At 38.5% G+C, this 17,883-nt stretch overlaps 2 protein-coding genes across 4 annotated transcripts in view; one reads left to right on the forward strand and one right to left on the reverse strand.

The window, feature by feature from the left end:
- Window positions 1–2,012: 2,012 nt before the first annotated feature.
- Window positions 2,013–4,256, reverse strand: LOC138030141 (ubiquitin-ribosomal protein eL40 fusion protein). Its single transcript, XM_068878024.1, has 5 exons — window positions 4,215–4,256; window positions 4,001–4,106; window positions 3,109–3,195; window positions 2,323–2,425; window positions 2,013–2,189 (listed from the first exon to the last, which is right to left on the reverse strand). Exons 2-5 carry the CDS (start codon window positions 4,101–4,103, stop codon window positions 2,093–2,095), a joined length of 390 nt encoding a protein of 129 aa, XP_068734125.1. The 5' UTR covers window positions 4,104–4,106; window positions 4,215–4,256; the 3' UTR covers window positions 2,013–2,092.
- Window positions 4,257–4,347: 91 nt separating this feature from the next.
- LOC138029146 (integrator complex subunit 10-like) overlaps window positions 4,348–17,883 on the forward strand; it is a 17,825-nt gene continuing 4,289 nt past the window's right edge. For 2 of the 3 annotated variants that reach the window (XM_068876842.1, XM_068876844.1), the window contains exons 1-18: window positions 4,348–4,491; window positions 6,297–6,364; window positions 6,494–6,597; window positions 6,839–6,895; window positions 7,023–7,105; window positions 7,477–7,558; window positions 7,811–7,899; window positions 9,194–9,465; window positions 10,114–10,304; window positions 11,248–11,332; window positions 12,234–12,273; window positions 12,561–12,633; window positions 13,251–13,343; window positions 13,475–13,557; window positions 14,913–14,990; window positions 16,041–16,100; window positions 17,062–17,212; window positions 17,851–17,883. The exon at window positions 17,851–17,883 is cut by the window's right edge and continues 47 nt beyond it. In XM_068876842.1, the coding sequence (XP_068732943.1) occupies window positions 4,348–4,491; window positions 6,297–6,364; window positions 6,494–6,597; window positions 6,839–6,895; window positions 7,023–7,105; window positions 7,477–7,558; window positions 7,811–7,899; window positions 9,194–9,465; window positions 10,114–10,304; window positions 11,248–11,332; window positions 12,234–12,273; window positions 12,561–12,633; window positions 13,251–13,343; window positions 13,475–13,557; window positions 14,913–14,990; window positions 16,041–16,100; window positions 17,062–17,212; window positions 17,851–17,883 (1,786 nt within the window). The remainder of the gene's footprint in view (window positions 4,492–6,296; window positions 6,365–6,493; window positions 6,598–6,838; window positions 6,896–7,022; window positions 7,106–7,476; window positions 7,559–7,810; window positions 7,900–9,193; window positions 9,466–10,113; window positions 10,305–11,247; window positions 11,333–12,233; window positions 12,274–12,560; window positions 12,634–13,250; window positions 13,344–13,474; window positions 13,558–14,912; window positions 14,991–16,040; window positions 16,101–17,061; window positions 17,213–17,850) is intronic. The other variant, XM_068876843.1, reaches the window with a different exon arrangement.

The raw sequence follows: 17,883 nt of genomic DNA on the forward strand, positions 1-17,883 counted from the left end.
AAGAAATTGTTGCGAGAGCACAACCCCCTTCCTTCCCCCACATGCCCTCTATCTGAAAATTTACATTAATCAAGATGTACTTGAAAAAAGATAAGCTCTGAAGCAATAATTATCTTGAGTAAAACTGCCTAATGCACACTGTACCACTTGGCAAGGGGACAAGTCATTTAAGTTGTTTTTTATTGGCCATACAAACAGCACACTCCACAGTAGGATCAGCGTCACTTGGCACAAGGGATTTTAGCTAAAACTGAATGACGAGTAGAACAGCCCTGAAGCTCACATGCATAAAACCTCTGACAACTCGTGGAGCTTCATAACATCTCAAGTGGTTACCATCCTCTCCATGGGTGGCTGTGCACAACAAATTACGTGAAGCGTACCTAATGATTCTTATCAAAGGAAACTGTAATAAAGCCTTTTTGGTTGTCCATTTATCCACAGTTGACTACTTTCAATAGCCCCTTTTGCAGTTCTGTGCTCAGTTACCAGGCCTTTGAATAAAAGTGAGGCTGAAATTGACCTTGTTGGGATACAACTCCAGCCTTGCTTTTATTCAAAAGCCTGGTATCTGAGCACTGAACTGTAAAATGGTCTGTCACATTTTAGCAAATTTAAAGAACTGTTGTGACAATAAATTTTCACTCTCTTGATTTCTTATGGAAAATAAATTCTACATACATTATTGTCTGGTTGACATTACCTCCTCAGTGACAATGTTGGATGCATGGTTAAACAAGAGAATAATTATGTCCCCACACCTGGGTAGTGCTTTCAAAGCAAGAGAGTGAATAGATTTTCCAATGCTGTGATAAACTGTAGTGCCTTTTAAAGGGGAATATTGAGGGGATTGCTAGAACCTAGTGCAATGATGTTGAAATGCTTATCGCATGAATTGACTCGCCTTTGGAAGACATTAATTTTAGTCTTAAAAAAAGGCATGCCGCTGACCTCTGGATGTTACACAAAAAAGATGAGTAAGTGATGTCTGAAATGTAACAAAAAAAGGGGGGTCACCGACTTTGTTTTGGAGAACTTGCCTGGAAGAACACCCTAAATCTGAAAAATCCAGCTTCTTTAGCGAATAAGCCCACAGTGTCTTTAAGCCCAAAAATATTGCAATTACATCTTTGAAGTGAAATGTCCTCTACCAAACTTTGTTTAAGTGGACCCATCAAGTGAATTAAGTTAACTGTCGAGGTTCCTTAAAGAACAAGTTCGCATTTAGCGACCATAGTTTCATGCACCTTGCAGCCGCAAGATGGCAGGATTCCATGTCCCGAGGACAGAAATCTTGAAATTTTGTTAATTTCCCACATTGACTTTTTGTTCATTTTTGGACAATGTGGAGATAATTGTAAATAAAATGTTTCTGAAAAGAAAAGTAGGGTTCACCGAACATCCAAGATCGTTAAATCCAAGCAAAGCTATAGCAATGGCCATCTGCCCTATCATTGTTCATTTTAGTACTTGGCATGCATGCTCGATGCATGACGTGGCATGTGAATTTGCATGCGCTGTAACAATGCGCAGTAGCAATGGGCGCGAACGTCCTTAATAGCTATGTAGATACAATAAAGTTAACTAGTGTTCTTGAAATACAGTTTTTTTCCAATACAAATGTCATCTAAAAAGGGGATGCTCCTGCTGCTATGTATAGGGCCTTAAATCACACAGCAGCCATGTTGAGTCCCGACAGATTGAGAACTTTTGTTTTTGCGCACCAAAACTTATTCCTAAACATTTTAACTCGAGGCTTGGGGTACGAAATCTAAATTTATTTTCTGTGCAAATAAATGTTAAAGATTAATCAAGCTGAGGCTTTAAATCTACTGAGTCTTGGATGAGATGATAAAATGCAGCAATGAGCATCAACAACCCAAGAGTAAAGCTATCAACCAATGTGCACAGATCCCTGTAATACCAGGGGAAAGCTTATGCAATGGTGTCACAAGAAGGAATGTTTCAGTCCAATTACCAGTAACAACCAAATAAAGATACAACATTAAAGGTTTTGAGATGGTTTTTTAAACACTGTTTATTGACACTATTTATCTCCAGGGATGAAATTTCAGTTTCAAGGGAGTTCTAATTAACTCTTAAGCTTCTTTTTGGGTCTTAGATTGTTGCTATGTCCACACTTCTTCTTGCGACAATTCACAGCACGAGGGTGAAGACGGGCATAGCACCTACAAAAATAAAGATGTTCATTTGTAATAAAAATTATGAACTCCGACACTTGTATGTTCTCTATAAAACAAACTGCTCTGAATGTAAAACCAAGAAAAAGATACACGTTTGCTAAAAGTTTAGATTACATACTTCCTGCAGATCATTTTGTCACAGTTGTACTTCTGAGCCAATATGCGCAAACTGGGTTCAATTACTCCACCACGCAACCTAAGTACAAGGTGAAGAGTGGACTCTATTGACAGACAAAAAGTATTATAAAATTATTAAATGGGGTTTACAGGAAAAGAAACAAGGGGTTCAAAAATATTATCACTGATAGGTGTTTTCTTGGTGGAAATGATCATTCACCACACCCCAATAAACACCACCCTCAAAAATTCATTTTGTTTTTGTCTGTTTGCTCAGAGTAAGTTATAGCCAATCAGAACACCTGGAAAGCACTATTCTCTGTATGGCAGGGCTTGAAATTAACAAAAAAAATCCAGTCGCAATTTTGCAACAAAACACAAAGATTTAGTCGCAATTTGAAAATGGCGAATGACATTGAAGGAATGGAGTTGTGCATGTAACGTCGCAGCAAAATTACGCTACAATTACGCTATCTTCAGATTGAAAGAAGACTCGAGGTGAGAAACAAAATAATTTTGTCATTTATTGTAGTAAAGAGAGCAGCAAAGTGGCAACTGCTAACCCTTGTTTTGAAAGAGCGAAGATGAAAACAAGTTGCAAATTTGCCACTTCTCCAGATATTTTAGTTGCAAAGGGAGAAAATTCAGTCGCAAATGCGACTGTATTGGTCGCAATTCTAAGCCCTGTATGGTATATACTAAATGGCATTAAAAGCAAAGTTTTTGCTTGTAAGCAAAAAGGGGGATGTCCTTTAGAAAATAAATAAATACCATGACCAAAACATGCCTTTCTGGATGTTGTAATCAGAAAGTGTTCGACCATCCTCCAGCTGCTTGCCAGCAAAGATCAGACGTTGTTGGTCAGGGGGGATTCCTGAAGAATAAGCAGCAACAGACGTCATTACAAAAAAACACAAAAGTTGCTCATGAGCCACTGAGCTCTCCTGCAGCCAGAACTTAATCTAGCTTCTATGGTATGAATTGACTAAGAGTATTACTTCTTCAGCCTTACAATGATGGAATCACTCCATTGCAATATTATGCTCAGCATATATATAGATGTGGTCAATACCCATTTATACACCTGGCACCAGTGTTGTTCAATAGGTGGATGATGTTATCCACCAGGCAGGCCCCAGTTGTTCACTGGTTTCGCTATGACGTATCCACTGGATAGTGATTTATTCAGCGGATAGCGCTATCCATCGTTTGAACAACTTAGGCCTGGGTTAAGAGTGATTACCTGGGGGACTTGAACCAGTGACCCAAAAAGTGGGAATCTGGAAAGATAACCACTTAACCACCAAGCCTCCACGTCCATGTAATAACAATGACGTAAGGAGAGTCTACTGCAGACATAACTTCAAGCGAATACATTTTAGTGGTCTGTTGTTTCAAACTCAATACCCACTAATACTTTTCCTTATCTGCAGTCTATAGATATACAACATATAACTTTCCCTTGAAATTGTCTAAAATTTTGGTCGCAACAGAGTATTAAAATTTTAAATTTTAAACAGTCTTACGTCAGATTAAGAACTTAAAACCTTCCCAAAATGCCATTATAGAACCAAAAGGATTGTATTCATAACTGAAGCTTCAAAAGTGCATGGCAATTTGTATATAAAAAAAACATCTCTAGCGTGACTGGACGGCACTCCATTGAGCTTATCACGTACCTTCTTTATCTTGAATCTTGGTTTTAACATTTTCGATGGAATCACTTGGTTCCACCTCAAGGGTAATGGTTTTACCCGTCAAGGTTTTCACAAAGATCTGCATGATCTAGAAAGAAAAGAAAATATTTTACCTTTCTTAATTGCTTACTGGACATAACTGTATGTGAAATAAGGCACATTTTCAGCGTTTTCTTATCAGTTACTTCGAATCTACCTCGTGTCTTTGAAGGAAGAAGAAGATGCACTTAAAATGGGGTGGCCGAAAGGTATTTGAAGGGTTTGTGCGCCTGCGATGGTTGATGACGTTTCACGTTGAATAAGACGAAATGAAAAGTATTACAATCAAGATGGCCGCCGAGCCAGGATGTTTTGCAGACTCTCAGTGGTTAGTGGAAAGAGCGAGACAGAGCTTGAAAGAAAATAATCCTTTTGAGGCTAAAACTTGGTTAATAACTGCTAAGACCTTATATCCCAAAGATTTTGGAGTTCAGGTAAAACAAGGCTTTTTGCATATGACAAACAAAAATTTGGTATCAAGTGATTTGTTGGAGGTAATTAAATAGGTGGTTTGCAAGCAATCTCTTGAAAAAATAGTCTTGATCACTATTGTGCAATGAATACATGCTGGTGGGAAAATTGTTTTTGTTCACAAACATAGGGGTGATGGGGTAACATTAAAACCACCTATTTACCACCAGGCCCCACAGTTTTTCAAACAATGGATAGCGCTATCCACTGGATAAATCACTATCTGGTGGATAATTCATTCTGAAACCAATTGCACTATCCAATGAATAGTGATTTATCTGGGTTTCGACAAAACACTGACCCCCGGTCAACTGACCCCCTTACTGACCCCCTACTGACCCCCTAAAAAATCAATGGGAAAATGAAAAATTGCTTACTTAAGCCTCAACATCCCTTTTTAAACAGCATTGTTCAACAATATTTAAGTCTAAGCACCCATTTTAAAAAGGTTAGTTTTCGATTATTGTTGTGTTGGCCGATTACTTCATGTAAGCTAACCTTTTTAAAATGGGTGCTTAGACTTAAATATTGCTGAACAATGCTGTTTAAAAAGGGTTTTTGAGGCTTAAGTAAGTAGTATTCATTTTCCCATTGATTTTATAGGGGGTCAGTAGGGGGGTCAGTTGACCGGGGGTCAGTGTTTTGTCGAAACCCGATTTATCTGGCCATTGGATAGCGTTATACACCTTTTAAACAAATGGGGCGAGGCTGAGATTGGAAACTGACATTTCAAGCGTTAGCTCGTCATCAGAGTGTACTCCTGATCTCATCTTGTTGGTCAGTGACACACAGTTCAACATTTGTTGATCAGCAAATGTTACAGTATTACTGTTTATTTTTTCTGCATTGTGGAAAACATGAGGTGTTTAAATATATTACCTGTAACAAACCATAAAGGCTATTGAATACATAACTTTCATTCAGACTGTTACATATGTATGTAAATAATAAATATAACTTTTGGTTATGGTAACAGATCCGATCTGTGTTGGTTGACATATCACTGACTGTGACACCCGACCAACAATTTGTTAGCCGACAAGTAAAAACATGTTGGCCGACACATGACCAATGCGTTGGCCGGCAAGTGAAAACATGAAACACTCTTTTGGTTACTTCATGAGTGTACTGGGGATTGACCTAAGTGTGTGCAGTCAATGTGTTGGCAAAAGGACTTGATTGTGGGCGAATCACCTTGAAGGCAAAAAAAAAAAAGGTGTCGGGAAACAACTGGATACCTGGTTGATTTACCTCCAACTAATTTGGGGCATTACTAAACCAAGAAACACCAAAACACTGTGTATGATCCCACTTCAATCTTATTCGGAGCTCTAATCTTAATGTCAATTAATTTGGAGCAATAGATATTTAAGATTTCTCAAAACCAACCTTTGTTGGTTAGTATTCATTGCATGGTGGGGTCATATATGGTGTTTTGGTGTTTCATTTCGCTGCTTTATGGTTTAGTAATATCCACTTATTTGATACCAAAATGTCTCTGTTTCACTCTCCCACAAATGCAGCATCAGTTTCATTAAATTCCAAACTTGGCCTGAATAACCTCATAAGTCCATTTCTAATAATGTTTAGTGTGGCATGCTTCTTTTCCAAAATGATGCCACTACAAACAGACAAATGGGAACAGGTGTTAATTGTGTGGTGGCTAAGTAATGCATCTATCTATGTAAAAGCCTTCCTTTATAGAAAATGGGGGTGTTGGTACAATTTGGCCATCTGAAAAAAAATGTTGGTTTCATTCTTTAAACAGTATGAAGCCTACAGTATGGAAAGAAATGATGAAAGAGTACTTGAGTCAGCCAAACTATTTCATCACATGTAAGTTTGAAACTTTAACATCATAATGCAAGTCCTGCATTTCACCCAGTCTGTCTGCCCCATTTCTATAATCTATGGCAGATTTGAGCATAAAAGGGTCAACTAAAAGTTGCTTTATTTCTATGCTAGGTTTGAGCAATTTCCAAACAATGATTTGCTTTGGAAGGAGGTCTCAAGTTTTACAGATGCCCTTGAAAGTGAGGTTATGGATCCCCATAGCAAGTTTTTGACAGGTCAATAGTGTGAAAACTGCTGCAATGGAGACACTTTTTTTATCAATTTGCCATTTTCACTACTCTGTAGTACTACAATCTTGCTCTTTAGGTTACTGATGTACCAACTATCCAAACAATAATATTAATTACCCTGTTCAAATCATTAAATTAGAGATATAATAATCATTACAAATTATAAGTTGATGACCAAGATAAATGCTATTATTATTATTTATCTTGGTCATCAACTTTTGTCTAGACATGTTCAGCTGTCTTCCACAACATGTGCAGAGAGAGATACTTCTTAAAGCTGCAGGTATGTCCTTGTAATGATATAAAGGGAGAATAAAGTTGATTTTGTTGTTAAGGAAGGCAATAATTATGTCATTTTGACTGTGAAGTTCCTTTGTAATTCACAATTCACTTGCCGTTTGCGCTTTCAGGGAGATGCCGAGATTGCATTGAGAAATGCAGAATGATGCTGCTTCTCATGAGAAGATTTCCTGATGTGATTCCAAGGAATGGGGTATAGTATGCGCTCTTGCTGATACCCCACTCCTTCCATTGTTTTCTAGTTTAGGGCCCTGGCTTTAGCTTCATATAGGAGAGCTGTCTGAGATGACTTTTCTTGTTTTGAACTGTTTTTTCTCTCAGAAGTCTTGTTTCCTTCTTTCCTCTCATCTCTCAGGCTGAATGTAATTCCAATCAAGTGCTCCCAATTCTCTATCAGCTTCCAGAATAGTGGTCTTTCACAAGTTATCACTGCGATGATTCCCACCCTGAAAATGTGTTATCTTTTTTCAGTCTCAGCACCATGTCACGAAATTAGGCAAGGAGAGTTGTTTCAAAACAACGTTAAAATCATTTGCATTGATATTGTGCTTTTTGCCAACACAGGTCAATCTGATGGAAATGTTAATTGATGCAGAAAACACTGAATATCCTGGTGCACCTGTAAATCCATATAGGAAACTGTTAGGTACATGTGACGTCTTTTTCTTGTGGATTCTTTTGAAATCCTACAGTAGTAGTAAACTGTATTGTATTAATGGGGACATAGTTTTTCAGGGAGTGAACTCCTGGGAGTTCAGTGGGAGAACTCCTGGGGGTTCCCCATTGATGAGTAAAATTGTCTGGTGTTAGACAGAGTAAAATACTAACTCTGGCCGGTTTAGGCCAGTTTGGACGTCAAAGGGTTAAGAGATGTGAAAAACTCTATTTCTTATTACAGTGTGTGATGTCTTACCTCATTTACTGGCCAGTGACAACATGACGGTGGATATTGCAAATGACAAGGGTCCCGATAGGCAAGAAGAGGAGGTTTGTAATTTGTCAATTTAATTACTATGAGGTCTAATAGTATTAATGATAATAAATTTAAATTGGGTTAAATGTAATTTCACTTAGTTAACAACTAGGAGCTAGTATTCTCAGTGCTTGGCTTAGCTGATCGGTGTTTATGGACGTATGGCATCATCTGCTGGCAGGCCTTTAGCATTCTGGTGTGACCAAGTGTTGCGTTACTGTTTTGAACGTGATTGCAGAGCGTTCTGGCAATCACAGGGTCAGCAGTAGTCTATTGCGGTTGATGCATATGCCACTGCACATGCTGGTAGTTTTACTCTGCTCATCGTTAAGGGCGTTTCACATAGCTTGCTTTTTCTAGTGATTCCCCACCCTCCTCCTTCCCCCTTTATTTGTAGCATTACCTTTTATCTACACAGTAGGTTCTCCACTGTTCTTCCAGTTCAGTGTGACAGGTGCCAGGGCGGGAGCTGGGTTTTGGCGGGCGGGGCTCTCGGCTGGGTTGTGGGTTGGCAGGCTCTTAGGTTCTACGTATTTGGTTTTGGGAGCAGCGGTTCCAGCCCCCCATGTCTCTGGGCACCCAACCTCTATGTGCAACTTAGGTGTTAATAATAATCGTCATCATTATCATCACAATAACAACAATAACAGTACAGAGTGCTTGTTTTGGTCCACTTTTGGAGTAACTAATAAAAATTTGAATTACATCTGTGGTACAAATTAAAGGGTCACATATGAAGCAACTAAACAGAGATTTCTTTAATCAAACATCAAAGAAAGCAAAATCATAACACTTGGTATTGATTTTTTTGTAAAGTTAAGCTTTGCAAATAGGATGGCAAAGTCTATGAAAGAAATGATCTGAAAATGGAAGTAACAAACAAACTCGAAATATTGTACCTGAAGAGTAGATTTCCCTAGCTTGTATAGGAAGTAAACGACAGCAAAAGAAAAGAGAAACATAATGATTCTTGCAATACCTGTGATAGCCACAACTGAAAATCGAAAACCAAAAAATACTTGTCTTAACCAAAAGCTATTACTAAGCTTTCAAATGATCACCCTGGTTACTAGATTATTTAACTGAAAAAAGGATCGATCATGAAAGTCACACATAGTCAAGAGTCAATAACTGACTAAGTCCGGCAATAAAAGAGTAGCTGTGGAAGTGTCGTGTTCAGACCAATCTGTAGGATTATTTTATCTACTACAAGATGTTTTCTTGTGTGAAAGTACCACTAAGAAAAAAAGGTCAACCTATGCTGTAAAAAGCTCACTTGCTACATTTTTTGGTTCTGTCATCATCCAGGACTGCTCTCCTGAAGTCTCCTTACATCAAGTTTACAAGTGGTTGGAGCTGTCCATCCAGTTTTATGTCACATGTGCCACAGCTCACAATTCTTTGTCTGACAACTTTGATACTCGACTTAGCAGTGCTGTAGACAACAGTATCCTTGCGGAGGTTTTGGACGGCAAGGGACCTTGGATGGCTCTTCATGAGCTGTTTTACTTGGCTGCAAAGAAATGTGGTTGGATTGACATTTGTAAAATTTATGAACGGCTTGATCCTCAAAAATATAAGTATGTGACATGATACTAGACTTCTTCCTTGTGCCCAGAAATGCATGTTGTAAGTTGTAAATTCAGTTTCGACAAACAAGAAGTTTTAGGGTTATCTCATGTATTGTCTACATGTGTTTCTTGACATGCCTCTCATTCCTAACGTTGATACTTTATACAGCATTTAATTTAATTTAATCCATTTTTCACTGCAGTTGTGCTGTGGGAAAGGACTACAAGGGAACATATGAATCACTCAAGGTAGTCCACCTAATGGACTTCCGCAGTACTGAGAATTCCATCCCCTACCCTTTGCAAACAGAGTGTGGGTTTTTTTAATTTCCCACGTTATTAGCCACAAGGGTTGAAAGATGAAGCCCTCTGTTTATAGTCCTTATCCAAGAATAGTTGAAAGTCAAATGATTTGCAGATGTTATTACAAAGGCAGCACTTTCTGAGGACTTGATTATTTTAAGACCCTTAGTGTTCATCCAGCTGGGGTTCAAACTCATGCAGTAGTCAGATTCTCAACCAACTTCCTTCATGTAGTTTGCAACATCAGGGGTTTAATGTGTCTTCCAATGTAATATGAACGACTATTTACCATTATTTTGGTCAACTCATTTGATGGAAAATTCTAGAGTTGTAAAGTGTTCTTAAACTTTTCAGAAGCAGTAGTGATCAATGGAGCAGTATTTATGAGCTACATCATAAATTAAAGAAGATGTCAAAACATAGTTTAGAGGAGGGTATGGATGAAGACTTGCTGGAAAAAACTGGAGTCATGTTTGCCGCCACCATACTATTTCTGCAGACTGTGTGGGAATACTGTCGTGTGGTCAATAGGCTTGATTCAGTTTGTAAGTGGTTGGGAAATATGTGCTTCTCGTTGTTGTTTTTTTTTTCCTGTCTTTCTTCTTGGTTTGCATTAGGGGAACCTGACAAAAGCACAAGAATGGGTAGAAGGAAATGAAATCATCTGTAATTTCTTTTGCTTTATTTATTAGGTTTAGGTTTAGGTTTATTTACCCCTGAGAAAAACATTTATACAGAAGTTACTATACAATTTATCAAATACAGCTTCCTTTCCATGTATTACAACATGAAGTTACAATACCAAAAATATTTAGTCGTGAGGAAGCCAAAGCTTTGTAAAGAGAGGTCTTGTCATGATAATTTTATAAGTATTTGATTCTGAAAGTACCAGGAAGCTGCAGTAAGTACATAGAAAAAAAAGACAGTGGAATTGTTTGGTGGATAGAAAAAGGGTTCATAGGCTAGAGTTAAGGTAGACTAAACATTGTACTTATAAATTTGTGTTTGATGCCAGATGGGAAAGAAGAAAATCAAGTAATTGTTTTTTTTAAGTAGCCAGGGTAGGAGAGTTAGAGACAGATGTCAGAGGAGAATTCCAAATCTTAAAAATCTGTTGCGTTTATTATTATATGAACTGTGCATTACAGAAGCAGTAAGTATGTAGTGCAATCTTAGACATATCTAAGGTGCATTTGATTAACCTTATTCTGGAAAAGAAATAAATGGAATAACTTCTAGATTTTTGTTTAGAGGGGAATAAAGGTGAAATCCTCCTTTGTATTCCAATAATATTGCAAGTATTCTAGGGGTCATTTTTCCTTTTTATTCCACCACCAGTAACATGCTGGTAGAGAGCGATCATCACATCGGATACACTGTACCACACTCTTTACAAACAGTGTTTCTGTTTTCAAAACGACAGCTTAGGCCTCTTTTTGTAGTAGACCTATTCACTGATGTGGCAAAATTAATTTCATTTTGTTATAGCCAATTCTGGGTTAGTACATCCCTTGGTTTTGGTGGAAGACATCACAGATGGTGGAAGACAAAAATCAGAAGGAGGCAACAGTAGGTGAGAACATCAAAAAATTAAATTTCAAATCTGTCAAGTCTTACAAGAGAAATAGTACCTCACCCCTTTGCAGTACATTTCACAAAACTTTTGACAGGCGATTTGCAAAGTTCATTGTAAATTTCATAAGTTCGCTTCGAACTTGGGAATTTCAATACATAACTGTCAATCAAATGGCAAACTTTGAAATGAACTTGGGAATTTTGCGCCGAACTTTGTGGGAATGTGGTGAAGTAAATTTCACCATTACTCTCGGTGGTTGTTTTGAAATGAGTGCCTTCACCGTGGAAGGAATGGCAATTCCAAGTTTTGTTCGGCAGAAAATTATTGAAAGCTGGTTAGAATGGAAAGGACCCAGGGGCACCCAACGAGAATATAGTTCAAAACCACTTAGACATAGCATTGTTAAATGTATTTTAGTATTTAAACGGTAGATATAGGCATATTTTTATCCCCTAAAAATGTTTCATCTGTTCGGATATCCTAGCTGAAAGTCTAGTGTTCCGAAAATTATAGGGATCAAAACTTACCTTTTCAAAATTTTCAGCCAGGGAAACAGCACCTGAAAATTCTAGGTGACCTTTTTAGGGTAAAGATCCATTAAAAATGGGCAATTATACCATTTTTCAGATGTCCGAAAATCCTAGGAGATGCAGGCAAGCAAGAAATTTTACAACAAATGTTCCGAAAATTCTAGATCTCAAATCGTCTTCCAAACAGATATTTTCCGAAAATTGACGTTGGGTTCCCGTTTGTGTACAGATAGTATTTATTAACCTGCATGCAAGGTTTTTGGAGGGGGCAGGGAACAGAAGACTAGTGGAAAAAGTGAAAGACCTCAAGCATGAGAAATGAGAGAGTTGGCCAAAGCATTGACAGAATAAATTTGCTTGATTCTTAGTCCAGTGCCAAAGAAGAAAAAGAAGAAGTTAACTGCAACTGTGAGTACAATATGTAACAAATGGAACTCCTAATGGGCCATTTCCTAGTTGCTGTTTGTCTCAGTTTCGAAGTGAGTCTTGGTGCACAACTATTGTAAGGGAAATGAGTTTGATTTGCATGAGAATACGCAACTCATTTTCATTTGAATGGTTGTGCACCAGGACTCGCTTTGAAACTGAGGCATGCAGCTACTCGGAAATGGGCTATTGAGCTATACTTGTTTATCATTAATTTTGTTATTGAAGACTTAAGTGGTTTATGTTTATAATGATGTTATTGACTTTAGCAGGGTGGACATGACTCCCTTGGGAAAGGGGATGGAAAGGACAAACAGTTAATGCATGTTATCATTGATAAAAGTAAGTTAGGTGCATTTAATGAAGTGATGATTGACTTAATGATAATTAAGTAAGACTGAAATATGCTGAAATTGCAGTCAGGAATTTGCATAATGACTATAAGAAATGTTGGACACTGACTTATTTGAACATCAAACAACGTTCTCAAAAAACTTGGTTAACACATTTCGACGGAAAACCTTCGGTCATCCTCGGTTTTTGGTCGAAACGCCTTTACCAAGTTTTTTGAGAACGTTGTTTGACGTTCAAATAAGTCAGTGTCCAACATTTCTTATAGTCATTAAGTAAGACTGTTTTGTTTCCAATATTATTGGTTAGTTTTCTGGTTTTTTTTTTCTTTTTGTAGTTTTAGTTGGTCATCCTGGAAGCCGTTCATGTTGTAAATATGATGCAAAGAATGCATTAAAATACCTTTAGTTCTATACAAAGTAATTGAAAAGGAGGATTTTTGAGCTGACATTTTGTGAGCGTTTCTTGCTTCATTCATGAGAATGACGACGATTATTTAGTGCATCTATTTCCATCTATCCCTATTTCCATCTATCCCATTTATTACATCCCCTCTTGTTGCATTCCTCTTGCAACTTTCTTAAACACTATGTTTTACTCTCTTGTAGATTGTGGCTCTGTTAGTCAAAGCCTGTCAGATGACTTTACTGTATCTGTAGAAGCATGGCATCTCCTCAACACACATGCTGATTACAAAAATGGTATATCTATTACTGCAGTGACGTTCTTATTTTCTGACTTAAAAAGTCTCCATCCACTCTGAACAAATTACTATTTACAGTGACATTGTTCTTTAGTGATTGTAACCTTTAACTTGGTCTCTTTCTAAAAGATTTTAGTCGTCTTTTGGAAGAATGGAACGTTGAGCAGTGGACCTGGATAACAACTTTTCATGTTGACCGACTTATTCATAAGGTAACTTAGCGAGTTTCAATCGAGTGTCGTAAAGCCAAAACCAAAGTAATTACTTTGGCCAATCAAAAAGGACGGAGACAATCCAGTAAAGCAATCAAAACTCGAAGTAATTACACGTAGCCGACACAAGGCGCGGGAAAATGTGCACGCACAAGCAACGATTGGTTTTGGTTTCACTTCTGATTGGTTGGAAAAATGGCGCGAGAACTTCGAACCAATCAGTGAGTGGAGTAATGCAAAACCAAAGCAATTCGCTAATTACTTTCGACACTCAATTGAAAACTGTTCTATTTTGTGTTTGTGTTGTTTTTAATGTGGGCGTCACACAGTGACAGCCCTGACCCAACCGAAATGTAATGCATAAAGTTCTTAGACTTACGTGTATACTTGTATGTGCATGGGGGCATTTACAAGGGCAGTGAAATACAATCAACGAAACGAAGGAGCATAACAACAACACCAGTTGAAAATCCCAACTGGCTGGAGGCAAACCAGTTGGCTATTTACAATTTCAGCCGAGAAGCTGAACCAGCTACTACCAGGTACAAATTCAACACGTGGTCAGAACGGTCTTGAACCCGGGATCTCCGGATCTCAAGGCAAGCGCCCAAACCTCTGGGACCGCGCACTGCCTGCTATGATCAAGACATCAGATAATTTTGCACAGAGTGCATACAAACGCAAAAGACAATAACGGAAAGAAAAGGTCATAATTGCAGAATACCCTGCCATACGAAGCGGCCACGTGGCAACTAAGGGCCAAGTGAGTGAGTTAGAAAGCGAGTACGCTGTTAACGTGCAAACGCGTAAACTGTGGCTACACGGCTACGCGGTTTTGTTAGCTTCAGTCTTCGCTTCCATTGTACCTCTATCTTTTGCATAGATCAGTGACGATCATCGCTATGGTATACCTCACCTCTTTTGATATCCTGTTGCCACGTAGCCGCGTAGCCATAGTTTCTACGTTTGCGCGTAACAGAGTAGCCGCGTAGCCGCAATTTTTTTGAAGTGTTTTGGAGTGGCTGGGTATTCTACAGTTGAGCCAAAAGTACAATGTAGAAAGGATTCATAAATGAAAGCGAAGAAATAAAATGTTTTAGTATTGTCCCCTTTGCCCCAATGACTCCTAAGGGTGAGACCTAATAGATTTTACTCTGTCTAAAGTCAGACGATTTTCTCGCCAACTGGGGCAACTACAAGATTCAGTGGTTTAATCGCTTTGTCGACTTCGCTAGAGTTGTCCTGGGTAAGCTCTAGTTTAACTCTCCCGCAACTGTTTTGACAAACTGGGACAATTTTTAAAGTATTTTTCTCTTTGAAAGAACAAAGATGACCAGCTTTTATTCATTCGTTAGGGAAAATACAAAATAGCAATAGACTTCCTGCAAGAACAACGGTATTCTCTGGAGCAGGATACCTTATCTAATCAAGAGGTACTTACTGTTCGTTTTTAAAAAAATGCCTTATTATTATAGAGCGAGTTTCAATTGAGTGTCGTAAAACCAAAACCAAAGTAATTACTTTGGCCAATCAAAAAGGACGGAGACAATCCAGTAAACCAATCAAAACTCGAAGTAATTACACGTAGCCGACACAAGGCGCGGGAAAATGTGCACGCGCGAGCCACGATTGGTTTTGGTTTCACTTCTGATTGGTTGAAAAAGTGGCGCGAGAACTTTGAACCAATCACTGAGCGAAGTAATCATAAACCAAAGCAATTCGCTAATTACTTTCGACACTCAATTGAAAACCACTCTATCGATCAGCAAAGAATTCAGCAATTTATAGCAAAAACTGCGTGAGAAATGAAGCTTTTGGTAATATGCCATGTTACGAAATTCTGCTTTTAAAATTTTACAAATTACGTATGGCTCTCGCAAGTGTAGTATAAGAACATGGTATATTTTAACAGCCTTAAATGGATAAAACGTTGTTTTTTTATGCGCGAGAAAAAATTCCGAATTCTTCCGACGGGAGTCGAACCCGAGACCTTTCACTAACCAGCTCGGATGCTACACCATAGAGCTACCGGAAGTTGGATTGGTCCATTACGCTTGGTTCGCGTGACAATCCTCCATTATCATGCAAACGTTTTCTTTTGTTTCTGTGGAAAAACAAGGTTACTGATCATGTGAGTGAAAACACTCCATACAACGTTAAAGGAGAACTGCAGGCCAAAATCAGCAATGTTTCCAACATTGTTTTTGGAAAGCTTAACATAAGTAAAGTTTAGTGTGTGGGGTTATTTCTTCTCGTTTTCTGTATTTTGGTTTGTTGATTTTACTAGTTTCTCCGTCGTAGAGATCAGTTGCAATCGTTAAATCAGCGTCGTAAAAATACATCTCATTGTCAATTTATCAGGGTAGACTTCGTCTTCCAGTTGCTTTATTTCACACAAAGGTCACATCGTGAGTTGGTTGTATATAAATAAGTCTTTCATGCCTTCATTTCCAATCACTTTAACTTTTTCGTTTTCTTTTCAGTTATTGATAAGAGGCGCTGTTCAACTATCCTGTTGTTACTACCAGCTTGATGATCATAAGGTGACAAACAAGATAATTCTTCAATTGAATTTATCTGTAGTGTCGAAGGCTTGCACCATAGTTAATAGAGGGGAATAGTTTGGAAGCTCGGAAAACATCAAAGGAGCAAACAAAGATGCCAAGATTTAGGTTGGAAAGTCCACGACCGTGCACAATCTTTTTTTTTGCGTTCATACAATATGTAACCAACACGATTCTATTGGTTAGTTTCACAACCATTTCCCTCTATTAACTATGCTTGCAAGGAGAAGCTCAACCTCGTTCCCAGGGTCTCCATGGTAGAGACCCTGGGTACGAGGTTGGGAGGAGCTTGCACTGATTCTCGTATTGTCCAGGGGGTCTTTTTGTTAAATGTTTCGAAAACAGTTCGATCTCGAAAAGCCATTTCGGTCCGCCTTTTCTAACTAGCTTTTGACACGTGGAATGCCTTGAAACGTCTTTCTTCTTAAGATACTGAGGGATTTGTGGCACCCGAAATACACTCGCTAAAATTTAAAAAAGTTCTCGGGTCAGTGCCCGTCCCGGGCGTGTCTCGTGTGTGGATGATGTAGACTGTCTTTTAATCAGTCAAGCAATAACCTTGTCTGAGGGATGAGTGGTGGGGATGGGCGAAGGGTAGGTAGGCAGGTTCTAGATACCAAACTGTCATGAAACTAAACCAGTTTCAACTAACTTAATTGCGAGACTTTCTCTAAAAACGATTTATTCTTAATTCACGGTTTCATTGATGTAACCGTGGACGCCAGAGGGTTGTATATTCTCGATTTGAGCCACCGTGATTGTTCTAAGAATTCCGATCCTTTTTTATTTAGACGACGTTTATCTAGGCCCAGGGTATTTACAAAATAGTAAATCAACACATTTTGTTCGGTAATCAATACTTAAACCCAGAAGAAATCAAGGATCTTCTGCGTTTTGTCGTTGTTGTTATGACTTTAATTGTCGTTGTTCTTGTCAACAGAGAGCCTGTGAAGAAGCTCTTAATGCTCTTCAGTTGTTTTCGTCAAGAGTCTCGCCGGCAGATAACATAGCACTGAAACGATCGACGTCAATTCCTCATGGGAAATTAGATTCAAGTGGGACAGAGCCTTCAACGACCTTGTCATCGCAAAGTAATGAGGTCGCTTCATTACCCTCTCACTGTAAATGACATGAGATCTGGCTGTATCTTATTTCTGATGCTTATTCTCGTCAGGAGGTGTAGGATGGGTATGGGACGTAGAGAGCCTTTCTGGGTGTTAAGAATTAAAATCAAATGACGCATTTTTACTGTTAGCAAAACGCGTGTCCAGATTCGAAAGCGCATTGTACTGTGTGACTAAGGGCATTTAGACAAGGTATTCGTTCACCTCGGACGGGCGGACGATGATAAAACTTGAACTTGCAATTGACCAGATCCCAATGGGCTTGAGAGCTCATTTCATTGATATTCAGACTATTTGCCCACGGAATGAAAACGTACAGTTGCTGTATAGTATTATTTTTTTGCGCAAATACACTAAGCGTGGAATAGTTATGCCCAGACTATTCCGGAATACACGTTCTTTCGAAAAACCTTCAATATTCCAGTTATTCTGTTTATTGCAACCCGGAAAAGAAACGAACTGAATCAGTAAAAAAAGGGACCTTTGTGCTGTTTTAAGATGAACGGTTTAAATGGTTATCTTTTATGTAAGGCCTGGAACACCATTTAAAGTGAGAGCCGATGGTCAACATGACAGTGAAAATCACTTGCAATACTGTCTTGCAGGTCGCTGTTTGAGATTGGTGCCTTGCAGCGAGT

Source organism: Montipora capricornis, chromosome 13 (genome assembly GCF_036669925.1).
Source record: "Montipora capricornis isolate CH-2021 chromosome 13, ASM3666992v2, whole genome shotgun sequence".
In the NCBI taxonomy this organism is placed as follows: Eukaryota; Metazoa; Cnidaria; class Anthozoa; order Scleractinia; family Acroporidae; genus Montipora; species Montipora capricornis.

Bases quoted from the DNA above. Each gene is read 5' to 3' on its own strand.
- LOC138030141 (XM_068878024.1), bottom strand. From the start codon at position 4,103: ATGCAGATCTTTGTGAAAACCTTGACGGGTAAAACCATTACCCTTGAG. The intron at 3,196-4,000 runs GTACGTGATAAG...CTTATTCTTCAG, and splicing joins CAAGATTCAAGATAAAGAAG to GAATCCCCCCTGACCAACAA. The intron at 2,190-2,322 runs GTATGTAATCTA...TTATTTTTGTAG, and splicing joins GACAAAATGATCTGCAGGAA to GTGCTATGCCCGTCTTCACC.